Below are 26752 nucleotides of genomic sequence, written 5' to 3' on the forward strand. Positions count from 1 at the left end.
GCTTGCTTTGGTTGTGTTGCTTAGCTTCTTGTGTTTGTTCAGGTGTATCATTTGGGTAGAGTTTTGTAGCCTTTAGTGTGGTGCCCTATAATTCAATTAGTCATGGAACTAGGTTCTCCTTTGAAACAAAACTCACCTCCCATGTACTAAATATGCAAGAAAAGTATGAGTAAAAAGAAAAATATACCCCATAAAATTTGATCATAATTTGTTCACTAGCAGCACATTTTCCTAAAACACAAAAATCAAAAATCATTTAGCGGCATATGCAGCTATTAGCATGAACATATACAAAAGTTGAGTTATACTTGATAGCTTAGACTATAACTATACTGCCTATGAACATCTAAAGATGCTCATTCAAGAATATAAGAAAGAAAATCATGGCATTAAAGTTTCTAGAACCCATCATATTGGTTGTTTGAATTTGATGAACTATAATAAGCATTTTTCATCAATTTATATGTATATGTTATGTTTATCATCTTTATAACCTCTTCATGTGTTTTGTCAATCAGAACTGCCAATGGCATAGCAGTTGCGTTACTATTTTACCTTTCTCATTTTGATACTAACTTCACTGCGAATGTATATTTACATACCAACAATTCAAACAATATGCTTACCTAGGCAATATTTATGTAAATAATGTGTGTAAACTGCTCAAAGAGATGTCATCCTATCTATTAAATAAGTCTCCATCACTTCTAAATTTGCATTCCACTAAAATTGCACGCATGAAAATATTGGGCCTGTGCGCGCACGGGCAAACACCATCTAGTCTATTAAAATTGACTTTAAATCTAAATTTAAGTCCAAAAGAAAAAAAATATTGGGCCACATAGAGCTCAAAAGGTTGCCAAGAATTGAAAATTCAAGTCCAAAAGAAAAAAGTTGTATGTTATGCGGGGCGGATTAAAATTTTTTGGGTTATCAACCATCCAAACAAGGCGTTAGGTTTTTAAAATTGTGCTATTTCCCTTCAAATCCAGGAAACTTGCCAAGGTTTTCATGGCTGTCTAAGAGCTCTTCGCCATGGCTGTCTAAGGTTTTCCGTTCCTTTCTAAAAGTTCTATTTCGATACCAAAGTTAGGGTTTACAACATTCTGCACACCAAGATTTGGAAGCTTCTTCAACTGATTAGCTTCGACTTTGCCTCAGGTTAATGCGTTTTCTTTCTTTCTTTTTCCAAATGGATTTTGCTGAAATTTGATCGATTCTTCGAATAGGATGTTTCTAATAGCCTTACTGCATCAATAATACGAAGCCAATTTGTTGATTTGAGTTGTTGTTGTGTATAGTTCTTGTTCTTATGTTCCTTCCGATCTGTTTTCCTTAACTTCTCAATGTTTGCGGATATTACACATAATTGCAAATTTCTCCCAGTAGAGACTCTGTGTATCTATAATAATAAGGGGGATATTAGGTTTACTGCATCAATAAGACGAAGCCAATTTGTTGATTTATTAGGAACACAAACATAGGATGCTACTGAAAGGAATCAAATTACATGTTGAATCACCCTCATTAGTAAATAGGACAGGCCTGAATGTGGAACTAAGTAGTTGTTTGAGATAACTTGAGTCAATTTACCTGCAACTGAAGTCTGTGAACTGTGAAGTATAAAGTTCCTCTTTTCAACTTTCTGAAAATAGGACCCTATAAGATCACATATAAATACTTCATTATAGTTTAGCATAGTTGCTTCACTTGGATCATTACCAGCTATAGTTACAACAGGGCTGCCACAGTAATAAACCATGGCAGCTTGCAAAAAAGGGTCACGCTTCATCCTCAATAGACTCCGTTGGTTCTAGGTGTACTATTAACTGTGGCAGCAGTTTTAAAAACCTTCACTGGAAGGCCTAGCTCCATTTTCCTGCTTCACATTGTGTTCATCTAGAGTATAATTTGGAATCTTTGGAGACACCTGATTATGAAGCTTCTCTCCGCGGAAAACACTATGTAAGCCATAAAAATCATGTTTCCTTAAGCTGCTGAACTGATTGGAGTACTAACACTTTTACACACCAAGCTTAATTCACGTAGTTTAAGTTGCGTATGTGCTTTTCCTTTACACTTGTCACAAATGATTCGCAAGACCTGTACAGAGTGTTAGATAAATCACATAATTGATGATCCCTTTTGCTGCTTTTGAATATAGAATCAACTTCAAGGCACTCACCTCCCACCACAAGTTAAAGAAAGCTGTTGCATCACAACAGAGTCCATTTGATCTCTTACGCCTACTATATGGTAAGTTCTTCTAATTAATCTGGAAGTTACCACAATGTTTTCTGGAGTTTTACTAATTACATTAACACTTTTTAGCTTTACTAAAGAGTAACTGAACCTTTTAACTGACTAGAAGCTCATTCTAGTAAAAAATTATTGGTACCTTATGTTTGAGTGGCTTTTCAAAACACTGGGGGATTTAAAAGGTGCAAAAGAATCTATCTCAAAAGTCAAGATTATTGATCTGGTATCTTTGTGTTTCCTTTAGCATCTTATTGCAGCATATGCTTGGGGGAAATGGTATTAATTTGCAAAATTTGCTAAGTATTACTGAATGACACCTTTAGGTGCTCTCCCAGATTGTGTGATGAACACAGTTGATGTTATATCCCTATTGGTAGATTAGTCATATCCCCACAGCTTTTGTGTTTTAGCCTTCTTTTTGGTGTTGCTGATCAATACTTTTTATACACATATTGTCGCTGCTGATTTATCTACCATGTATAACAAATAATTTAAGTTTTTTTGTGTTGGGCCCAGGCAATGCCCGGGCTATCCCCACTAGTTTGTTAATAGTGAATTTGAAAATGGTGAATTTTAAATTTACACACGCCCCACACCCGCTTCAAAGTTACTGAACCCGAACCCACACAAAATTAAACCTGCCTCATTGCCATAGTAACAGCAGATCACACTCTTATTATCTGTCTGAAATCAAAACATATGGAGGTGCTGACATAACATTTACTAATTGTTTCACTATGAAATCTTTACACATATATATATGATTGGCCATTCATATCTATAGTAAAATTTTCAGATTGAGTTAGTTACTTAGTTATAGAATATTTGGTCAAATTAACTTGTTGGTTGTTGTTTTGAGTTTTTTGAACCAGTAGTAAAGCAGCTGTTAGTCTTATGATGTATTAGCATAATACTTATATAATTCATGGTTGACATGCCAGATGAGTCTGACGGCAGATTCTCCCGTCCACTCATCAAGCAGCGATGATTTTGCAGCATTTCTCGATGCAGAGTTGGACTCTGCTTCTGATGTATCACCTGAGCTAGATGAAGTAGAAAATGGAGAAGCAGAGGGAGAGGAAGAGGTGGAAGATGAAGGCAACGACACTGGTGATGGTGATGATGATGATGATGATGGCAGCATAGATTCTAGCAGGTATTATAAGATTCTCTATGAATGCTGGATTTGTTAGTTCATCTAAGCTAATAGTTTGAGTTAGACATGCAAAAGAGTGCAGATAGAAGAAAGGAATTATAGACGGGTTGTACTAATTGTCACCAACTATTGTTAGTTCTTCTGAATTTTGAAATCATTCTGTAGCCAAATTTACTACATACTTTTTAAAGTTTAACATTGCAATTTGAATGTTTCTGCTTACACTACCCGCTCCATTTCCTCATTGATCACTATATTGATATCATAGGTCAAAGAAGCGTAAAATTGAGTTGATTGAAGCTGCAGTTGATCCACAGAGTTCAGTGTCTCGTGGAGAACCAGCAGAAACTTCAGGTGAGGCTGTAGAACAGTTATTCAATCTTCTGTCAAGTTGTTAAGCATTTTATGTCCTTGTAAAAAGAAAAGTCTTAAAAGGCATTTTATCAAAACCGAGTGGAGTCATTTGATGTTTAGGTGTTGTTATAGAGATATTATAACACCATACAAAATGATTGTCTTCATCTTTTGATTATTTGGTTAAAATGTCTTACATGGCATAAAAAAATTAAAAATATTGGAAGGCGAGGAAAACTCTTAAGGAACAAATAATTTCGAATGCTAAATTCCTTATATGTCCATGGTTGGAGAGAGTGGTACTTTGAAGGAAATAAAAAGCCTCTATGCAACTTGAAATAGGACTATCTTCAACTTTTGAATTTTTTTTTTAAAATGTTTTATATAGCATGTATCATGATTAGTTTTGTCATCTTATCAAAAAAGGCAAAACATTATTGATATTGTTAGCTCCCACTAACAGGGAAGAATCCTTGCGACTTTTGTATATCTGTCAAAGCTCTCACTGCTTGTTGTGAATATTATTGACCTTACTTCTTAGAAATTATTCATTCGCCTAAAGTAACTATTATCTGACTATACTAAAACTGGGTCTTCTTGAGTCTCCTGCATAATATATCTTCTGACGTCACCTTATTAATGCCTTGGTTGCTGAAGTCTGAACAAGGAGAAGTAGCAGAAGGTAGGTTGGTCTTTAGTTCTTCTATAAAAGTTAAGTGATGCCTTTTTCATATAGATGACAGCTATGGCTTCCTCGACACTGAAAGGTTGATGCTTCTTGAGCTTTCATTCTTTTGGGTGGTGGGCCTTCACTAGGAAACGGTAGATCAGTTAGACATAGTAACTGGGAAAGAAATGTTCTCATGATGACAATAATAGGCTGCAGCTACTTGTATGTGCTTATAGGTTCTTTGACTCTTTCCTTTCCAGTCTCATCGATGCACTTCCTGCTCCCCTCCCTCTTTTGCATCTTTTAAGTACTTGTCTGGTTATGTATGATAAATCTGACATGTCCCCATGTGCAGGAGCATCTTTGGCGCTGGATGTATGCACTCATCCTGGTGTCATGGGAGGGATGTGTATACGGTGTGGGCAGAAGGTGGAAGATGAATCTGGTGTGGCTTTTGGATACATACACAAGGTTATTCTCCATGATTCAGTATTCACTAAAATACACTTATATATACATATATTCTTTTCTGGTTGGTCGGGTTGGTGGGGGAATGTTGCGAGCTATGTCTCGGATGCTTTCAAAATGCCGCCAATGCCTGTCGGACCCTCCAAAAGCAGTGCATTTTGGGAGGATCAGACACGGGTGGCAACATTTTTGGAGATGCTGAGCAACATAGGTTGAGAGGAAACGGAAGGAACTATATGACGTGCTGGGAACAGCTATTGCTATTAAACTTTGTACATCTATTCACTGGATTCTATCAATAATTTGGCAGAATTTGAGGCTTGCAGATGATGAAGTTGCTCGATTGCGTGACAAGGACCTGAAAAATTTACTACGACACAAAAAGCTGATCTTGGTTCTAGATTTAGACCACACACTTCTGAACTCAACTAGACTTGCAGATATTTCTGCAGAAGAATCATACTTGAAGGACCAACGAGAAGTACTGCCTGGTATGCTACTCTTACTGGTTATATGCTGTTAGCTTCATAATTTGGTGCTTATATCTTGCTCCTGAAAGTGGTGAAAATCTGTTTTACTTGCACATGGAAGCTAGAGAAGCCAGAATAAGGAAATGCTACCCAACAAGTTATATGTACTGCCCAGGGCTCTTTGCCGTGGCTTGAAATCTGTTGGAGATATTGGTAGGTGGAGAGCAATTGCATGTGGTGAGGTGAAGTACTAGGATCTCTTCGATGTACGAATGGGATATTGTGCTATATGTTACGCGATAAGTTAATGAATTGGATAGGGAAAGAACCTATAAAAAATATACGAGGAAACGTAAACTAGATAGTTAAGAATAGTAAATGAAGAATAAGACTGTCTCATTGGAGTTAGTTTAAACTTTAGCTGTCCCTCTAATCAGTACTGCACTGATTTATGTCACCTACTCAATCTGCTACTAGCCTCATATTCCCTTTTATTTGATCTCCAGGGTTTGAAGGTATCCGAGTCTGATAGCAAGTATGCGTCACTGTTACTACATTGTTCTTTGATTCATTCGAATAATGCCTGAGCAGATGTGATTAAAAAAAAAAAAGACCGATGAAGAAATGAGGTCATGTGGTTGATATCTATGGTTGGAGATCTATTTGGTTTAGGGGAAGGGTCTACTGTGTAAGGGAGGATGTTTACATGGCTGGCGTTGGCTATGGGTGTAAGTCTGTTTGTCGAAGGAAGTTGAAAGTGGCAACATCTAGACCTTAATTTTCTTTTGCCTTTGTTCTTTTTCTTTTTTTTGAGTCAAAGTTAAAGAAAATAAAAAGTGGACCTTACTTTCCACTTGCCAAGTTTTAATAGGTCTTAATTGTAATTTTCTTTTATATTTTTGTGTGTTTTGAGATTTTCATGGGTGAATAATACTTTCTCCACCACATTGTCAGTTAAGGGGTATTATTTTCTCTTTGAACCAAAATTATGGGGGTAAGAGGTTGCCCGTATAGTTGAGGTGTATCAATGGATTTTTTTGAACAAGATTAGGAGGCAACTTGTATTTTCCCAAAAAGGACTTGGCAGGTAGTAGGTACCCCGTGGAATTAGTTGAGGTGTGCGCAAGCTGACCGAACGCCATGGTTATAAAAAAAAAAGGTTTCCCAAAAAGGATCTCTGGCATTCTTCTCTGGTGGAGAAAACTCAGCTCTAATATGTGAGACTATTTATGCAATTTCCAGAAAAAATTGAAGTTCTAATTGCAGTTGCTCATTGATGATTCTTCCATGAGCAAGGTACTTGTGAACAGTGGATAAACATATTTTAGTAATTAGTGGTCAACAAAATACTTATTGTTATCTTGGAGTGCAGCATTCTGATGAATCAGAACTTGGCTTGGCTACTAAATTGATGTAGTACCTTAATGGGGAGAAGGGTGAAAATGCTGGAGAATGAAAAAACGAGAAAGAGAGGATTAAGAGAGAAAAGAGATAGATCAAGACAGAAATAGAGAGAAGAATAAGAGGAAGTAGACGGTCATATATGTTGGTTGGTGCCGTATGTGTAAAAACAGGTGAAGGTGTAGGTGACCTTCTCCTTTATTATGGGGTTACTTCGAGGTTATGGTGGGAATTCTTGAGATTGTTTGGGATCTGTTAAGTTGATGCCACACAATGTGAAAAGGTTAATGTTCAACTAGTGTTGCAGGAGGAGGAGACTGGAGAGGGCGCAAGAATTAGGTGTTGCCCCACTTGCACTTATGTTGGTCTTTGGAGAGAGATAAAGATGTGAGAATGAGAGGGGGATAGAGAAGTGGAAAGCCGGAAAAGAGGGAGGGATATTAATGCCTAATCAACTCACAATCATTACTCATGCCCATCAAACAGTAAATCAGTACATTAGTCATATTTATAGAAGATCGGACTAAATATAACATAAGGTAATCTCATTTTCAAAAAAATAAATATAACATAGGTTTATCTTTATCGGCCTTTTTTCTAAAAAAAAAGAAAAGGGTCATCTTTATTGCTCCTTAAACTAAAAATATAAATTACAATAGATAAAGATAAAGTATGCAGCATCCTTACGGTCTGGATGATGTGGCTGGGGCCTTACTCTTAGGCTCAGTTTCTTAGACTTTTCTTCTTTAATTAAACTCAATCTGTTTGACATATCTAAATCTCTCCTCTAGTTTATTGTTTTAATACATTGACCTTGTATCTTTGAAGAAAAATGCTGTCCAACAAGTTATATGTACTGCCTAGGGCTCTTTGCCATGGCTTGAAAACTGTTGGAGATTTTGGTAGGTGGAGAGCAATTGGCAGTGGTGAAGTGAAGTACTAGGATCTCTTTGATGTATGAATGGGATATTGTGGTATATGTTACGTGACGACTAAGTTAATGAATTAGATAGGGAAGGAACCCATAGAAAATATACGAGGTAACATAAACTAGATGGTTAGGAATAGTAAATAAAGAATAAGACTGTGTCATTGGAGTTAGTTTAGTTGTCCCTCTAATCAGTACTGCACTGATTCTTGTCACCTACTCGATCAGCTACTAGCCTCTTATTCCCTTAATTTGATCTCCAAGGTTTGAAGGGGATCCAAGTCTGATAGCAAGTATGCGTCACTGTTACTACATTATTCTTTGATTCATTCGAGTAATGCCTGAGCAGATGTGATTAATTAAAGTCCACTTTAGTGGGTTACTGTTAGAAAGATTAATATGTTTTTAATGGGTGCTTCAGCGCTCTTTGTTTACCCCCCTAAAAGATGACCATGAAGAAATAAGGTCATGTCGTTGATATCTATGGTTGAAGAGCTATTTGGTTCAGGGGAAGGGTCTACTGTGTAGGGGAGGATGTTTACATGGCTGCCGTTGGCTATGGGTTTAAGTCTGTTTGTCGAAGGAAGTGGCAACATCTGAACCTTAATTTTCTTTTGCCTTTGTTTTTTTTTTTTTTTTTTGAGTCAAAGTTAGCTGCTCGGTGTTCTATGTATAGTAGTATATGTTTCTATTGAGTTAGTGTTTACTCGTCTTGTAATGATGTGGAATTGTGGATGCCTGGACTAGGTAAAGAATGTTTAGTAGGCACTCTTCGTTAGAAAGTATAATGCCTATATCATGCAGCGATTGTAAGATATGTGCCCTTTAGTTGAACTTCTGACATCTGGGCAATCTAAATTATACTGTTTGATAAGCTGGCCTTTTAACTCTAGAGCTTTGTAAGCTCTTCACTTTAATAATTCTTTGTGGTCATCTTTGTCGTTGAATGCATTCAAGTTATTTTTCTAATATAAATGTTAATTTATTTAGACCTCATAGATGGTTAGGATTTCTTTTGCTTTAAATTCTTGTTGTTTGTCTGTGCTAGTTATTTTGCAGGTCTCTGTTGTGCAGTGTTTTATGATTTTTTCCCAACTTACTATCTACAGATGCTTTAAGAAACAACCTTTTCAAATTGGACTGGATACACATGATGACAAAGCTGAGGCCATTTGTCCACACCTTCCTGAAAGAAGCCAGTAGTTTGTTCGAGATGTACATTTACACAATGGGCGAACGTCCTTATGCGTTGGAAATGGCAAGCTTACTTGACCCTGGAGGTATCTACTTCCATTCTAGAGTGATTGCTCAATCAGACTCCACTCGGAGACATCAAAAGGGTCTAGATGTCGTTTTGGGCCAAGAAAGTGCTGTTCTGATCCTTGATGATACTGAAGTGGTAAGTATGTGAACATTTCTTTAGGACTATATGATCTCTCCAACGAGAATGAGAGAATTTATTTAGTGGCAAAGAGAATGCTAATCCCACCCAAGGCTTATTATTAATACAAAGGGAGGGAAAGTTAGTCTAATTAAATTTAAGTTCCTACCACCATAATTCCATGACAGCTTTTCATTTTCCATGTATTGCTATTCTGACAGTTCAGATTTGTTTTGGAGTTTAACTCATCTTCTGCATGGAATTTTTCTGAGCCTTATTGTTATTTAAGGAACTTTCTTAGTGTTTGTGCCATGCACTCATGTTCGTAGTTAGATAGATGAGATGAGTTGTTTTGGTGGAACTGAACCTTTCTATGTACTGTTTTAGGTATGGGGGAAGCACAGGGAAAATCTTATACTGATGGACAGATATCATTTCTTTACCTCAAGTTGTCGACAATTCGGTTTGAAATGTAAATCACTTACTGAACAGAAAAGTGATGAAAATGAAGCTGAGGGAGCGCTTGCCTCTGTCCTAGGAGTACTGCAAAGGATCCACAGACTATTCTTCGACCCGGTATGTAGGCTATTCTTCCCAAATTAATTTCATAGTCTCTATTTGAGTTGTCTCAATATTGTATACAATTTAATTCAAAGGACACCCACATAATTCAGTAGTTTCTCAATATTTTAAGAAAGGATACTGCATTTGACTGTGACTTTTATGCTAGAAAAAGTTCATATTTACACAAGTTAATTGCATCTACACTTTTGGACCCACTTCTAGATACAATATAACTTCACTATTGCGTGTGTTAGCGGAGGTGGTTATACTTGCTAATTTTGTTATATTTAATTGTATTTGTCTTACAATGTTAGGGTTCCCTAATTCTCCTTAATGCTGCTTCTTTCAGGAACGTGGGGACAATATTATGGAGCGGGATGTTAGGCAGGTAAAATTCTCAACAAACAGTTTAATTTATTGATTTTTACTCCTTCCCTAACCCCTCTTTAAAGATTCTTCTCTTAATTTGCCAACTCGAATTAAGATAAACTAGTACCCCACTTTTCACATTTCAAAACACTCTTCCGAATCATTTTTTGCCAAATTTTGTCTAATATCTGTCACTTGTAGTATTCGCAGAGTTGATTAAATGAAATTTAGAAGAGTTGCGATAAAACAGAGTATTCTGTCTGTGAAAGTGACTCTGACCTAATATATTTGCTCACTTATGAAGCAGCACCCACTCCCTTGAAAAGGGTGATCAACTTTTGGCCATGAGTAAAATATTTTTTATTTTGTATTTTCTTGAATTACTTGATTCGGAAACAACCTCTCTACCCTCACAAGGTAGGGGTAAGGCTGCGTACACAACACCTTCCAGAGATGCCACTTGTGGGATTACATTAGGTATGTTGCTGTTGTTGATGATCGATAACTTAATGCATAGCGTAATGATGCCTGGAAACCATAATTATGCTGGTCCCGTTGTTTAGAATGTCAATAATTTTGAGGTTATAGAAAATATATCTTCAAGTGCAATGATCACTTCTCATTGATATACCTGTAATTGAATAGATTTTGATCCTTGTCAAAGAGTCTGCAGCTTTGCTTTATACTAGAGAGTTTAATTGATTAAGAATATATATATATATATATATATATATATATATTTCGGTCATTATTACAGGTGCTGAAAACTGTTCGGAAGGAAGTACTGAAGGGCTGTAAAATCGTCTTCACTGGTGTAATTCCCATACAATGCCAACCAGAAAACCACCACTACTGGAAATTGGCTGAGAAATTAGGAGCTACATTCTCCACAGAAGTCGATGAATCGGTGACACATGTGGTCTCCATGAATGACAAGACTGAAAAGTCACGTCAGGCACTGCGAGAGAAGAAATTTTTGGTCCATCCAAGATGGATTGAAGCTGCTAACTACTTGTGGCGAAAGCCACCTGAAGAGAACTTCCCAGTTAGTTCATAACTATTTGCTAACCTTGATTTTAGGCAACTTTTTTGTAAATTCTAGTAGAATGCTTACAGGTTTCATTCACCAATAGAAACCATCCGATGAGGAAAAATAGTTCGCGCCCGAGGGAATCAAAACCAAACTCTGGCTAGTCTTCTTCACTGATCTCTTGAATTTTGTCTGGAGATCAACCAAATTCATGTGATTGTGTGGCATTCTGGATGCTGATTTTGCTAGTTATATTGCAGTGCTAAAAGTGACTTAACAGATCATTAGGAATTGCGCGATTTGCACTTGTGATTGGTTCTAGCCATCCCCACCTTAATGAGTTGGACTATGAAGGGGTTAGCCTTCCCCCCTCATAGCCTATTAATTATTTCGAGAAAGCAGCCATTCACGTCAGAAATGGAGGTTGTTAAGGATTAACTTACTTACTCGTGACAACCTTTCAGCCTCCCAACGACCTATAACACTAGTATCTTTTATGTATGTATATCTTACATTGAATTGTCAGTATCGAGACCAGTTCGGAATGCTGATTGAGTGTAGTAGCTTCGTATCTATCTCTCCAAAGAGGAGAGAAAAGATACAACTCAAAGTAGAATATCTCCTTGACATGATGAAAGTCAGCCTGATATCAACTACGATAAAAAAAAAAAAAACCCAATTGTTTTACATGAAGATTGGATAGACGTAAGATAATCTCAAGTATGAGTTGTCAAAAAAAATAATAGGAAAAAGACATTCTAGTTAGGTTTAAGTTCTAATCCCACAAGATTAGTAAGTTGATATGACCCATTTAAATATAGTGGATAACATCGAGGCTTGAAAATTGATATGTATTTGATGTACAGGAGCTAACAACTGTCTGTATGCTTATATTGGTGAATGGTGACGCTATTATTGTTATGATTAAAAAGGTAGTACCAAATTATAATACACCATATTTTCAACATATCATTGCGTGAAAAAATATTTTTATATATCGATCTAAAGTTAAAAATAATATTCTAAATTATTAGTAACAAAATGTAGAAGAATGTGACGTACACCACCTAATTAATTATGTCAAGATTCTGAAAAGAAAAAAAAACATTTGTCTCATGTTTGGATACACTAAATCTGAATTTAAAAATAAATATACAAATAATTAGAAGTCACACTCATATTGGAGAAGTAAAATTCTACTAGAACACGCTTTTATTTTTAAAGTTTCTCAAAATTATTGAGACTAAGAATGTATGTTTAAACTTTACTCTAGGAGTGGCAAACGGGTAGATTAGATATGAACGGGTAAAAAATATTTAAACAAAAATGAATAAGATATTGATCGACACATATTTAACACTGATAAAAAAAAGTTAATCGATGAATAATATGAATATGTATTATATTATACATGGCTTTATAAACAGTCAGATAAAAACTCAATCTAAAAATCAAAATAAATCTAGACTCTCTGAATTATTTTTTAAAAAAAATGGGTTGGATTGAATGGTTAACTATCTACCAACCCTAATTTAATCAAACATTTGATTACAAAAAGTTAAAAAGATATTAAAAAGATGTGCTTAATTAGAACTTAATTATTGAAGCAGGATATAAATATATAATTGTGAAGACAAGGATCACATTATTGAAGATAGATTTTATATATATAATTGACCAAACATGATTAATAAGTATTAGCCTTTGCATTATTGTTAACTAAATGTTGTTCACATAGACACCTGTACAATTATTTATCTTAAAAAAAATGATCTGTGTTAATATAACATAAGTCATTTCTTTTGTTTAATAAACTCATGAGTTTTCGTATATATAGGTGATTTTTCAAATATTGATCAAGTGTCTTGAAAATATATATATATATATAAAATGTAAGTTAATCAAACAAGAAAATATCAATTGCTGGAGCTATGATTTACATTAATAGGTCGAAGCTCAAAAACATGAAAAAAGTAACTATACGAAGAAGTCAATGAGATTCAGCATATACGCACATAAAAGGTAATTAAATCTTACATATACAATGTAATATTTCACCAAAAAGGATTCAGGTAAACTAACTCCGTTATTCTTACCTGACTCCGCTCCTGATAATAGTGTTTTAATCTCCACACGTGGATTTGCCTCTAACTTGCGTGTTAAATTCACTAATGAGGCTTCATAAGTAATTAGTGTCAAGACTTCAACCAATTTCCCTCCTTAAAAAATTATACTACATACTAGAATAAATATTTATAAATTGCTAAACTCTTTATAACAAAACAATTGTCGATCTAACATAAATATTTAAGTTATATGAACGTACAAATAACAATTAATAAGACCAAATGATTAAGGCTTTTGTGGTGGAACAATAACTATTCCTAATTAAATCATTGATATGGTCATGTTATATCAAATTCCTTTCATTTTATGGGGAAAAATTGTTGATCTTGAAGATGAGGTGCAATGTAAATCGCGAAATAAAATTTGAATAATGTTTATTTATTTTTTATTAAATAAGAAAAGAATCTTTTGTTGTATCGTTAAATTGTCATTTTTCTTTGTTTCACAAAAGAGAAAAGCACCTAACAACACCTAAACTATTATACATTCGGTGACAATTTAGGTAGGAATTCACACACCTTACAATTCAGATATGAAACTAAAAATAAAAATAAAAATAAAAATTGAGATATTTTAAATATGTTTTTAACTCTTCACTCTATCTTCAAATCACATCTTCAAATTTCATTGAGGTTTACATCATTAATGTCATATCAAATTACCTATTTTTTCTAGACAAGATATGTTGTCTATTGAATTGTTAATTAGTGTCCTCGTCGTTTTTTAATAATTTTTTTTATTCCTTCCATAAAGAATGAATTATTTGTCGCCTCTACAAAACAAACATTAACACGTTAATCCTCATACTTAAGAGAATCTATATATATATAAATAAGAGAACCTTAAGCCCGCCTACGTGGCACCACCAGAATCCAGGATTCCCTTTTAAGTTATTTATTTTCAAAATTAGTCTTCCCCTTTCATTAAAAGTTGTGACTTTTATGAAAAGTTGCGACTTGATATAAAAGAGAATGTTAGGCCCGCCTACGTGGCGCCATCAGAATCCAGAATTCCCTTTTAATTTATTTATTTTCAAAACTAGCCTTCCCTTTTCATTAAAAGTTGCGACTTTTTTTGAAGAGTTGTGACTTTTTTGAAGAGTTGCGACTTTTATGAAAAGTTGTGACTTTTATGAAAGGTTGTGACCTTTACGAAAGAGTTGTGACCTTTCTGGTAAGACACAATAAATATTTGTTCAAACTACTCTTGGTTGTTTATAAATAGAGGGATTTCCTCTCATTTTAAAACAACGAAAATTCTGAACTACTTATTCTTCTTCTTTTGCACAATTAAATATTCGTGTACTTTGCTCCTGTTGAGTGACTCACTTCACCATTGTTTTTTGTATCAATACACTGGTGAATAGAATCGTCCTATCCTGAAAGGATCTATTAGTTTAAACCTCGGGTACTAGAGGGGAATAATTTTCTTAAGGGTACACTACGCATTTAGTGGGCTTGATTTTTTCCTTTCTGTTTCATTTTATTGTTACATATCCTGTTTTTTTTTTTTTTTACAATCATTAATTTATGCTTATTTTATTAATTGTTGTTTTTGAGTATATCTTTTAAACTTTGTTGTTTATGTTTCTTCAAAATTATTGTTATAAGTATTTGTTTGTACAAATTAAATAACACACGTTAATTCAGTATCATGCAAGTTTTCTCTACTAAAATTGTTGAAAGTAGAGTAAAAGAATCCTTAAAGATCTGTACTACCATATCTTGAAGATAAAATTCAAATTTGGTATGTCATGTAAACACATAAAGATCTTAAAAACTTTATCGCACCTTGATATGCGAAGTGAACCAGGAAAAGAAGACAAAAATTAACAAACTTTGGACATAAATTCAAGAATGTGCTGGATGACCTATAGAGGAATATGACTAGACTGCAACATCTTTTAATCCCAAAGAAATAGATAACTATACAATAAATTAATTGCTCATATTCAATATGAAGTATGAACAAATTTCTCAAGTTTACTGCAAGTTGTAAAAACTTTTTTTGAAGTAAAAGATGTGTTTTCGACACTGTGATTGGAATAGAAGTGTAGTTTCAAATTGAACTTCATCACTCTGGTATGTTGATTTTAAAAACAACCAAACAAACTGAATAGTTGTGTAATATTTTTCCCTTTCAAGTACATATAATAAGTTGAGTTGTTGTCCAATATGATACATTTTACCTAGGCTTAAGTCATCAACAACCCCTTAAAGTTGTCCGCATAATTCACTTAGACTCCTTAATTAGGACTTGTACATATTGAACACCTAAATTGTTCAAAACATGTACCTATTAAACACAAAACGTTGATATGGCAAAAAATGTGTTTTGCACTTCCCTGAAGCGTGTGAAAAGATTCAAAATAGTGTTTTTTGAACTCTGTTTTTACATTTTATCTTCTTTTATTGACACTTGGCACTATAATTAACTTAAAAACATTTTTTTTCTTTCATTTACACTTTTTTCAAAAAAGAAGAGCTCCACCCCCTCTACTCATCTTCTTCAAAATTTAGTTTGCAAAACTTTCTCCATTTTAGCTTCAACGTTGTTTGTCTTTTTTTTTATATAAAAAAAATATATTATTTCTTCCAAATTTTAAGATAAATGAAAATCAACTATGACGAAATCATATGATTCATCTTTGAAAGAAAGACTTTCTTTTGTATGATTTATTTCAAATCTCATAAAAATAATGGAACAAATATGAAGAAGAAGAAAGATGATAAATGATTTTTACATATAAAAAAAGTTAGCTGATATTTTTTTATCACAATTTTCAAACAAATATTTTTACTCAAATTCAAATATAAATCCATTAAATTTATCAAAAATGATATTCGAAAGTTTGAGAGAATTAATTTTTGAGCTATCAATTTCTTTTGATCATCGATGTAGAAATGAATAACCACCAGCAAAATTTTCTTTCTTCTTCACTCTTAGTATGAAAATATATAATTTTTTAAAAAAAGTTAATCTTCAAGTTATTTGAAAAGAAATTAGGTTTTGTGATTTGAGAAAGAATATATTTTGGGAAGAAGATGAAGATGAAGATGAAAAGGGGTTGGGTAGGGGTGGAGTTCTGTAGAATAGGTTGACATTTTCATTTCTTTTTCTTTTCTTATTTGTTAAAAAAATTAGATATAAATGTGTTTGAAATAATTTTAAACAAAATTTTATTTGTTTTTTATATTTTGGGGGCCCAGTGTCATATGTTATTTTTTAATTAGTCGTTTTGCCATGTCAGCGCAAGTGTATCACACACTCTTCATATTTTTTGCTGATTATCAAAAAATGCCTAATAGGAACAACTTTTGAATAGGTAAAAGTGTTCAATAGGTACTAGTCTTAATTGAGGTGTCTAAGTGAATTATGCGGACAACTTTAAGGGGTCGTCGATGACTTAACCCTTTTACTTATGATACATTTAAATGGGAACTTTAAAGTGATATATGTAAAACAAAAGGTAGTGATGAACTTTCTACACGTTAGAATTAGAATATTTGTTCACTTTTTTCAACCTTTTACAATTTGTTTATTTCTACACCAACGATTATTTATTTATTAGAATCTTTAATATTACCGGTTGATGCATTTGATTCCTGGAAACAAAATGATAAATTATAAAATCAAATTAAAGATGATTGATTGAAGGATAAATGATAAGATGTTATAATTATCATTTTCTTTGTAATGTTTTACTTTAAATGACTAATAGGTTACAAGAATTATTTTATAAATTCTGTAATATTAAATTTCCGCACGAGGTGTGGATTATTTTACTAGTATATATATATATATAAAGTTTTAGTTGCAACATAAGTCGCTGCTAATAGATATAATAGTCGCCACTAAAAGTATGTTTTAGTAGCAACATTAGTCGCTGCTAATGCCTATCATAGTTGCCACTAAAAGAATGTCTTAGTGGCAACATTAGTCGCCGCTAATGCCTATAATAGTCGCCACTAAAAGTATGTTTTACTACCAACATGCCTGTAATAGTCGCCACTAAAAGTATGTTTCAGTTGCAACATTACTCGCCGCTAATGCCTATAATTGTCGCTTCTAACAGTATGTTTTTAGTGGCAACATTAATTGCCGCTAATGCTTATATTAGTCGCCATTAAAGGTATGTTTTAGCGGCAACATTAGTCGCCGCTAATGCCTATAATATTGGCCACTAAAAGTATGTTTTAGTGGCAACATTAGTCGCCACTAATGCCTATAATATTGGCCACTAAAAGTATGTTTTAGTCAACATTAGTCGCCGCTAATTCCTATAATTGTCGCCACTAAGTATGTTTTAGTAGCAAATTAGTTGCTGCTAATGCCTATAATAATCGCCACTCAATGAATGTTTTTAAAACCTACTAAATTTTAATTTTCTTATAACAATCGATTATTAGAAAAGTTGTTCAAAAGTTTAGAAAGATTATTTATGTCCGCGCGGATAAATTACCTAGTTATATTATATTCTTTTAAGTAACTACCGGCAATTTAGGACACAAATAATGTTTTAGTGATAATTAATCTAAGGACAGTAATCTTTATTGCTTTATTTGGAAGGACAAATATTAATAATGCAATAAAGACTTCTAGTCACACTCATCAATTTCATATCTCAAAGTATATAAATGATAAATCCTTACTTGTTTGATTTCAATTGGTAGTTTAATTTGTGTTGAAAAGTAAGGAACTCTTTTAAAAAATGAAAGATAAACAATTCTAATTTGAAAAAATATCTTATATTATATTTGTAGTTCATGAGAAGATGATTGCTCGAGATCATATAAGAGATCCGTCAATGCGATACTCCAACCCCCCACTCATGACGAGACATCTAGAGCATGAATAATTTTTATTCTTTACTTAATTTCTTTGCATGCAAGTTCATAAAACCCCAGTTCACTAGTAACATCCTCAGGCCATTGTCTGGCCACATAAGAGAAAACTAACATTATGCTTTCCTGTGAAGAATTACATAACGGTAGTTGTTTATCTTAAACTTTGGAGTATACAATTCACATTTTATATACCTTAATGAAAAATTTTATGAGAATCTTCATAATTAGTTGGAGAAGCATTGTGTATAGTCCCGCCATTTTTATGCCTTATTTTGGCATTTACAAGCCAACTTTTAGGAATTAGGTGATTTTATTATTTTTTTCGTGTGTATTAGCCCATGGATTTGGCGTCTTCGATCACCTGAAAATTTTTTTGAAAAAAGTTTATGAGGACCTCCGTAATGAGTTAGGGAAACATTGTGTATAGTCCCACCATTTTTATGGCTTATTTTCGCATTTATGAGCCAACTTTTAGGAATTACGCAATTTTCTTATTTTTTTGTGTGTATGAGCCCATGAATCTAGCGCCTTGGAGCACCCATCATTTTATGACTTATTAGGAGAGCATTCCATATAGTCCCATCATTTTATGACTTATTTTCACATTTATGAGCCAATTTTTGGGAATTACACGACTTTCTAGGTTTTTCGTGTGTATTAGCCTATGGATCTAGCACCTTGAAGCAACCAAATTTTTTTTTTTGAAAAAAATTTATGAGGACCTCCGTAATGAGTTGGGGAAACATTCCATATAGTCCCACCATTTTAAATGGCTTATTTTCGCATTTACGAGCCAATTTTTAAAAATTACGCTACTTTCTTATTTTTTGTGTGTGTATTATGGGCTAATATAAACACACGAAAAATCAAGAAATTTGGAAAGTGAAGTGAAATCCTCAACTTCAAGTATAATGCAAGCTAGAACAACATTGCCTTAGATATTGTGGTGTACATATGCAAGGAATCACACCATAACCGGTGTCGATAAAGGGCATGATCTTAATTTAGAAAGGAGCTCTCAAGCTGAAGTGGAGAAGAAAGTTATGATTTTGTTGATCCTAAAAATGACCTGTAAATATGAAAATATGCGTTGAAAAAAATGGTGAGATTATACAAGATGGCTCCCCAACTAATTTGGTTTTTCCACATTGGGGTAGTTTAAACTTGAAAATGTGTCAGCTTGCCCCTCGGGACCAACTCACACCATTAATAAGATCATAACAGACGTTAATTAAAAATGTCGGCCAAAAACAGGTCGGGATCACGTATTACCAAAAATATATGGACTATAACATGTGAAAATTGGTAATTTGGTTTTTCTCACATAGGGGCTCGTTTGAACTTGAAAATGCATCCAGATGCCCTTCGGGACCAACTCACACCATTAACAATGTCGTATCGAACGTTCATAAAAAATTTCAGCCAAAAACAAGTCAGGATCACGTATCACTAAAAATACATTGACTATAGGCACACAAAAATTGGTAAATTTGTTTTTTCCTTCATTTTAGCTCATTTTAACTTTAAAATGTGTCTGTTTGCCCCTCAGAACCAACTTATGCAATAAATAAGGTCGTAACAGACGTCCATGAAAAATTACAGCCAAAAACACGTTGGGACCACCTATCAACAAAAAATCATGGATTATAGCATATGAAAATCAGTAAATTTGGTTTTTTCGGCATTGAGGCTCGTTTAAACTTGAAAATGCGTTTGTTTTTCCCTTGAGACCAACTCACGTCATTAATAAAGGTCGTAACAGACGTCCATGAAATGTTTTGATAAAAAACAAGTCGGGATCAAGTATCACCATAAGTCTATGGACTATAACATACGAAAATCAATAAATTTGGTGTTTTTCTCGCATTGGGGTTCGTTTGAACTTGAAAATGCGTCAATTTTCCCCTCAGGACCAACTCATGCAATTAATAAGGTCGTAACGGACGTCCATGAAAAATTACAGCAAAAAACAAGTCGGGATCACGTATCATAAAAAAATCATGGATTATAGCATACGAAAATAAGTAAATTTGGTTTTTCCCCGTATTGGGGCTCGTTTAAACTTGAAAATGCGTTTGTTTTCCCCTCGAGACCAACTCACGTCATTAATAAGGTCGTAATGCACGTCCATGAAAAGTTTTGGTAAAAAACAAGTCGGGATCAAGTATCACCATAAGTCTATGGACTATAACACACGAAAATCAATAAATTTGGTGTTTTTCTCGCATTAGGGTTCGTTTGAACTTGAAAATGCGCCAATTTTCCCCTCAGGACCAACTCAGGTCATTAATAAGGTCGTAACGGACGTCTATTAAAATTTATGGCCAAAAACAAGTTGGGATCACGTATCATCAAAAATCAATGGATTATAGCACACAAAAATTAGTAAATTTGGTTTTTCCCCGTATTGGGGCTCGTTTAAATTTGAATATGCGTTTGTTTTCCCCTCGAGACTAACTCACCTCATTAATAAGGTCATAACGGACGTCATTGAAAAATTTTGGTAAAAAACAAGTCAGGATCAAATATCACCATAAGTCTACGGACTATAACACACGAAAATCAATAAATTTGGAGTGTTTTCTCGCATTGGGGTTCGTTTGAACTTAAAAATGCGTCAATTTTCCCCTCAGGACCAACTCAGGTCATTAATAAGGTCGTAACAGACGTCCATGAAAATTTATGGCCAAAAACAAGTCGGGATCACGTATCATCAAAAATCAATGGACTATAGCAAACAAAAATTGGTAAATTTGGTTTTTCCCCGTATTGGGATCGTTTGAACTTGTAAATGTGCGTGCTTGCTCCTCGGAACCAACTCACGCCAATAATAAGGTCATAACGATCGTCCATGAGAAATTTTGGTCAAAAAAAAGTCGGGATCACGTATCACAAAAATTCATAGATAGCACACGAAAATCTATAAATTTGCTTATTCCCGCATTAGGCTCGTTAGAACTGGAAATTGCATATGTTTGCCCCTCGTGACAATCTCACATCATTAATAAGGTCGTAACAGACGTCCATGAAATATTTTGGCCAAAAACAAGTCGAAATCACGTATCACCAAAAATCCATGGACTATATCACACGAAAATAGGTAAATTTAGTTTTTCATGTATTGGGTCTCATTTGAACTTTAAAATTCATTTGTTTTCCCCTCGGGACCAACTCATGCCATTAATAAGGTCGTAACGGACGTCCATGAAAAATTTTGGTAAAAAACAAGTGGGATCATGTATCACCAAAAATCTATGGACTATAACACATGAAGATTAGTAAATTTGGTTTTTCGCGCATTGATGCTTGTTTGAACAAGAAAATGCGTCAATTTGACCCTCGAGACCAACTTACACAATTAATAAGGTCATAACATACGTCCATGGAAAATTTCAGCAAAAAACAAGTTTGGATCATATATCACCAAAAGTTCATAGACTATAGCACACGAAAATTGGTAAATTTAATTTTTCCCGCATTGGGGCTCGTTTGAACTTGAAAATGCATTTGTTTGCCCCTCGAGACAAACTCACACCATTAATAAGGTCGTAACAGAGGTCCATCAAAAAATTGGCAAAAAATAAGTCAAGATCACATATCACCAAAAACTCATGGACTATAGCACATGAAAATTGGTAAATTTGGGTTTTCCCGCATTCGGGCTCGTTTGAACATGAAAATGCGTTCGTTTTCCCCTCGGGACCAACTCACGCCATTAAAAATGTCGTGATAGACGTCGATGAAAAATTTCAGCCAAATACAAGTTGGGATCACGTAAATTCATGGACTATGACACATAAAAATTGGTAAATTTGGTTTTTACTACATTGAGACTCGTTTGAACTTAAAAATGTGTTTGCTTTCCCTTCAGGACAAACTCACGCCATTAATAAGATTGTACCGGACGTCTATGAAAAAGTTTAGCAAAAAAATAAGTCGGAATCATGTATCACCAAACATTCATGGACTACAACACACGAAAATGGATAAATTTGGTTCTCCCGCGTTGGGGTTTGTTTGAACTAGAAAATGTTTTTGTTTGCCTCTCGGGAGCAACTCACTCCATTAATAAGGTTGTAATGGATGTCAATGTAAAAATTTGGCCAAAACTAAGTCAGGATCACGTATCACCAAAAATCAATGGACTACAGCATACGAAAATTGATAAATTTGGTTTTTCCTGCATTGGGGCTCATTTGAACTTGGAAAATGTATCTGTTTGCCCCTTTGGACCAACTCACACCATTAATAAGTTCGTAACGGACGTCCATAAAAACTTTTGGCCAAAAACAAGTTGAGATCACGTATCACCAAAAATTCATTGACATAAATATCGATAAATTTTGTTTTCTCACCTTGGGATCGTTTGTACTTGATAATGCGTCTGTTTGCCTCTCGAGACCAACTTATGCCATTAATAAGGTCGTAACGGACGTCCATGAAAAAATTCGGCAAAAAATAACTCGGGATCACGTATCGCCAAAAATCCATGGATTGTAGCACACAAAAATTGGTAAATTTGGTTTTTCCTGCATTGGGGCTCGTTTGAACTTGAAAATGCGTCTGTTTACCCCTTGGAACCAACTCACGCCATTAATAAGGTCGTAACAGACGTCCATGAATATTTTTTGCAAAAAATAAGTCAGAATCACGTATCAATAAAAATTCATGGACTATACACGAAAATTGGTAAATTTGATTTTTTTCCGCATTGGAGCTCGTTTGAACTTGAAAATGTGTTTATTTTCCCTCGGGACCAACTCACGCCATTAATAAGGCCGTAACGATCGTTCATGAGAAATTTCGGCAAAAAACAAGTCGAAATCACGTATCACCTAAAATCCATGGATATAGCACACGAAAATTGGTAAATTTGGTGTTTCCCGTATTGGAGCTCGTTTGAACTTAAAAATGTGTCTGTTTACCCCTCGGGACCAACTCACTCCATTAATAAGGTCGTAACGGACGTCAATGAAAAATTTCAGCCAAAAACTAGTAGGGATCACGTACCACCAAAATTTCATGGACTATAGCATACCAAAATTGGTAAATTTAGTTTTTCCCGTATTGGAGCTCGTTTGAACTTGAAAATGCGTTTGTTTGTCCCTTGGGACCAACTCACACCATTAGTATAGTCCCACCATTTTTATGGCTTATTTTCACATTTACGAGCCAACTTTTAGGAATTATGTGATTTTGATGGTTTATCGTGTTTATTAGCCCATGGATTTGGCGTCATGGAACACCCAAAAAAACTAAAAAACTTTATGAGGACCTCCGTAATGGGTTGGGGAAGCATTGCATATATAGTCCCACCATTTTTATGGCTTATTTTCGCATTTACGAGCCAACTTTTTCTTGATTTTTCTTGTGTATTATTAGCCCATGGATTTGCGCATTGGAGCACCCAAAAAAAAATAAAAAAATTATGAGGACATCCGTAATTAGTTGGGAAGCATTGCGTAGAGCCCCATCATTTCTTTATGACTTATTTTCGCATTTACGAGACAATTTTTAGTAATTACGCGATTTTTTTGGATTTTTTGTGTGGATTACCCCATGAATCTGGCGCCTTGGAGCACCCAATTTTTTTTTTTGAAAAAACTTTATGAGGACCTCCGTGATGAGTTGATGAAGCATTACGTATAGTCCCACCATTTTTTTTAAGGTTTAATTTCGTATTTACAAGTTAACTTTTATGAATTACGTCTTTTCTGGTTTATATATATATAGAGAGAGAAGAAACATTCATTTCATTAGAAGTTTGATGGAGAAACATTATTGAAGTCTATCTAATTTGTTTATTATTTAAGTTTAATGAAAGTTGTAGTTTCTAAACTTATGTTGTTGTCAATAGGAATTTTAAGATGGTCATAGTTTAGAATGTTGAAATGGAGAGAGGGGTCATGATGCCATTTTTTACTTGTGGAAACTAAAGGCATCAACAGGTTCGAACCTTAGAAATAAAAATACATATAATGTTAAAATGATATTTATTGGCCATTTTTTGACTTTGTTAATTGAAAAACAACTAGTCTTAAAATTTTAAACTGCACACGGGAATCCATTTGAGTTTGGATTAAATTTTGGGTATGGTATCGGTTTTAGTCTGATCCAATATAGATATTAAATATCGAACGAAAAAAAAATTGAACACCATAAAGCCTTTACTCAAGATTGTTTTCCAATCTATCCTAATTTGTGATGGTCACCCATATTAACAAGTGAAGAAGCAAATACGTGCAAGGAAATTAAATTATTTTTCTTCTCTTGATTTATGTGTTATGGTGTTACATCATATTTATTTCATATTTGTGCAAAAGATTGCGCCATAATAAATTGAATAATTGATATGTTCGTTTTACATCAAATTCCTATAATTTTATGGAATTGGAAAAATAATTTGATTGGTTGGTATATTTTTTTACATCAAATTTACTTTTCATTTCTAAATTTAAATTTCGTGACCAAATAGACACTTCGTTTACAAACATAAATCACTAATTGCACTAATTATAAACAAAAAAATATATAAATATTTTTTTTGACTAGAAGTATAACGTGACAATTTATCATGTCATCATGACACTTAAGCTCATTTGAAACTATTTTTTGTTATGTAGGAAGTTTCTGTATGCAAATGAGAATAACTTATGTGAAAAGGAATCATCATGCTTTAAATAAAAAACTTATGTGAAAAGATTTTAGAAAAATATAGGAATTTCTCTTGAAAGATTTAAAACTCATGAATTTGTTAGGAAGGTTTTCGAAACATTTTAGTCATATAGATCTTTTAAGATATAAGATATTTGTACTATAATTTTTATTTGTTTATTAGTCCATATTATATTGCTAGTATAAATAGGAAGATGTTCATTTATAAATTCATCAAACACTTATCTTTTGAGAAATTTACTTTTCATCTTCTATATATGAATGTTTAAAATTATAAGCACTTTTCACTTAATAAAAAGCATGTGGAAAGTAGATACCAAATTCTTACTTGAAGCACATTATTGACTTTTGATTCTATCATATTAAGATAGTAATGATTTCAACATATATTTTATGTTTATTACAATTTTAATGCAATAATTGGTCAATTCTTGATTAAAAAAATAAAAGTTAGTCGTACATTTGTTTCTCTTCAATTGGCTTGCTCTTTTTTTTTTGAAAAAAAAGGAGCAATTAAATTTATCTTGGATTTTCTAAATTTTTATTCCCTCTCAAATTATTAAGGGAATCTTTTTCAGAAAACATGATATGTTTTAAAATACAAAATTAATAAAATTACCATGTGACAATCCTACACAATTAACATTACTTAATTAACTTGCTCTCTGCATTTACCCTTTAGTTTTAGTATTACTTTAGTCTTTAGGTTCACAACGTCAAAAACCTAAAGAACTAAGAACGATGACGTCTAGGGTTTGCAACGATGACGGCAAGGGTTAGGCAATGACTCGGGTTGTGAATTGTGAGTATTTACTATACTTTTACTACAATAAGAAGAATTTTTGCACTCAATTAGTAATTATATTTCTCTCTTTATTTGTTTCGCATTAAATTGTTGGACAAGTCATATATTTATTTTGAAAGCATTTTCTTATTGGTTAAACCAAAAACCAAACCGTTAAAGACCAAATCCGATAAACCAAAAACCAATAACAAATATCTTATTGGTTTGGTTATCGGTTTAGCATATTTAAAAACCAAAAACCGATAAACCGAACCGATAATACTTAAAATCGAACCGAACCGAGACTGATATGTGACATTGTGACAAAACAACATTTTGTTTCCCTTTTTCTTCCAAATTAAATTCCTCTCTGTCCATGCTTTACCATATAATTATAATTTTATAATAACAATAACATTAACATACTCAATATGATTTTATATAATCCGATATAAAAAAAGCAAAATATACACAAATCTTATTTTTATTTTTACAGGTATAAAAACTGTATATTTCTAATAAATCGTCAAATCGAAATAACGAATAAATAAATAAATTGTGATGACATTATTGGTTTTTCTGTCTCTTGGTGAATCAAAGAATCAGAAACATCCAAACCAACTTTTTCTGTTTTGATATGATTTTTTAATAAATATGACAAAACATTCTTCTTTTTATCATTGGATCTTGGAGATGACATCAATATATAAAAAAAAAAGCCAAGAAAAAAGTGCATCAAAATAATTAAAATAATTAATCATCCAATAATTCATAATAATAACAACAATAATAAATGTATGCCATACCTTGAGGATCCCACACTTAGCTTTTTTGTTAAAATGATTAAGCTCATCATCACGACACTTATAAAATAAGATCAATAATAGTGATATATAATACATATATAGTGTACTAAGCTGTACACAAACGTGCAATTTTATCTTGAATCTTCTTTTTTTAACACTTAAATATTTCATTAGATTTGTTTTTTTCTAATTCCTATACTTGAGGAAAATTTCACATCGGCAAAATACAATAGTCTAATAAAATGAAAGATGAAAAACTAGAATCTAGAGATTTTTTTATTTGGTTTAACCATTTGGAATTCGAAACACGCGACTAAAGCGATTAATTTAAATTTATGTTACGTAGGGTAACCCTACTTAAATACGAGCAAAAACACTTTCTATATAAGGAATTTCTTTATTCATAGTGGTCGAATTCAAAACTTTTATTATTTAAGGGTTCGCATTCGTCATCACATTCCTT

General features: G+C 33.4%; 2 protein-coding genes across 2 annotated transcripts in view; both read left to right on the forward strand.

The window, feature by feature from the left end:
- LOC125824317 (norbelladine synthase-like) overlaps nucleotides 1–26752 on the forward strand; it is a 127942-nt gene that overhangs the window by 26265 nt on the left and 74925 nt on the right. The gene's annotated exons all lie outside the window — the stretch shown is intronic.
- Nucleotides 997–11302, forward strand: LOC125824306 (RNA polymerase II C-terminal domain phosphatase-like 4). The gene is made up of 11 exons (XM_049503655.1): nucleotides 997–1161; nucleotides 2165–2256; nucleotides 3201–3350; nucleotides 3390–3415; nucleotides 3684–3769; nucleotides 4795–4910; nucleotides 5218–5398; nucleotides 8816–9105; nucleotides 9475–9663; nucleotides 10001–10039; nucleotides 10778–11302. Exons 2-11 carry the CDS (start codon nucleotides 2254–2256, stop codon nucleotides 11075–11077), a joined length of 1380 nt encoding a protein of 459 aa, XP_049359612.1. The 5' UTR covers nucleotides 997–1161; nucleotides 2165–2253; the 3' UTR covers nucleotides 11078–11302.

The sequence above is a fragment of the Solanum verrucosum genome, unplaced genomic scaffold (genome assembly GCF_900185275.1).
Source record: "Solanum verrucosum unplaced genomic scaffold, falcon-dt-bn FXZP01000022.1, whole genome shotgun sequence".
In the NCBI taxonomy this organism is placed as follows: Eukaryota; Viridiplantae; Streptophyta; class Magnoliopsida; order Solanales; family Solanaceae; genus Solanum; species Solanum verrucosum.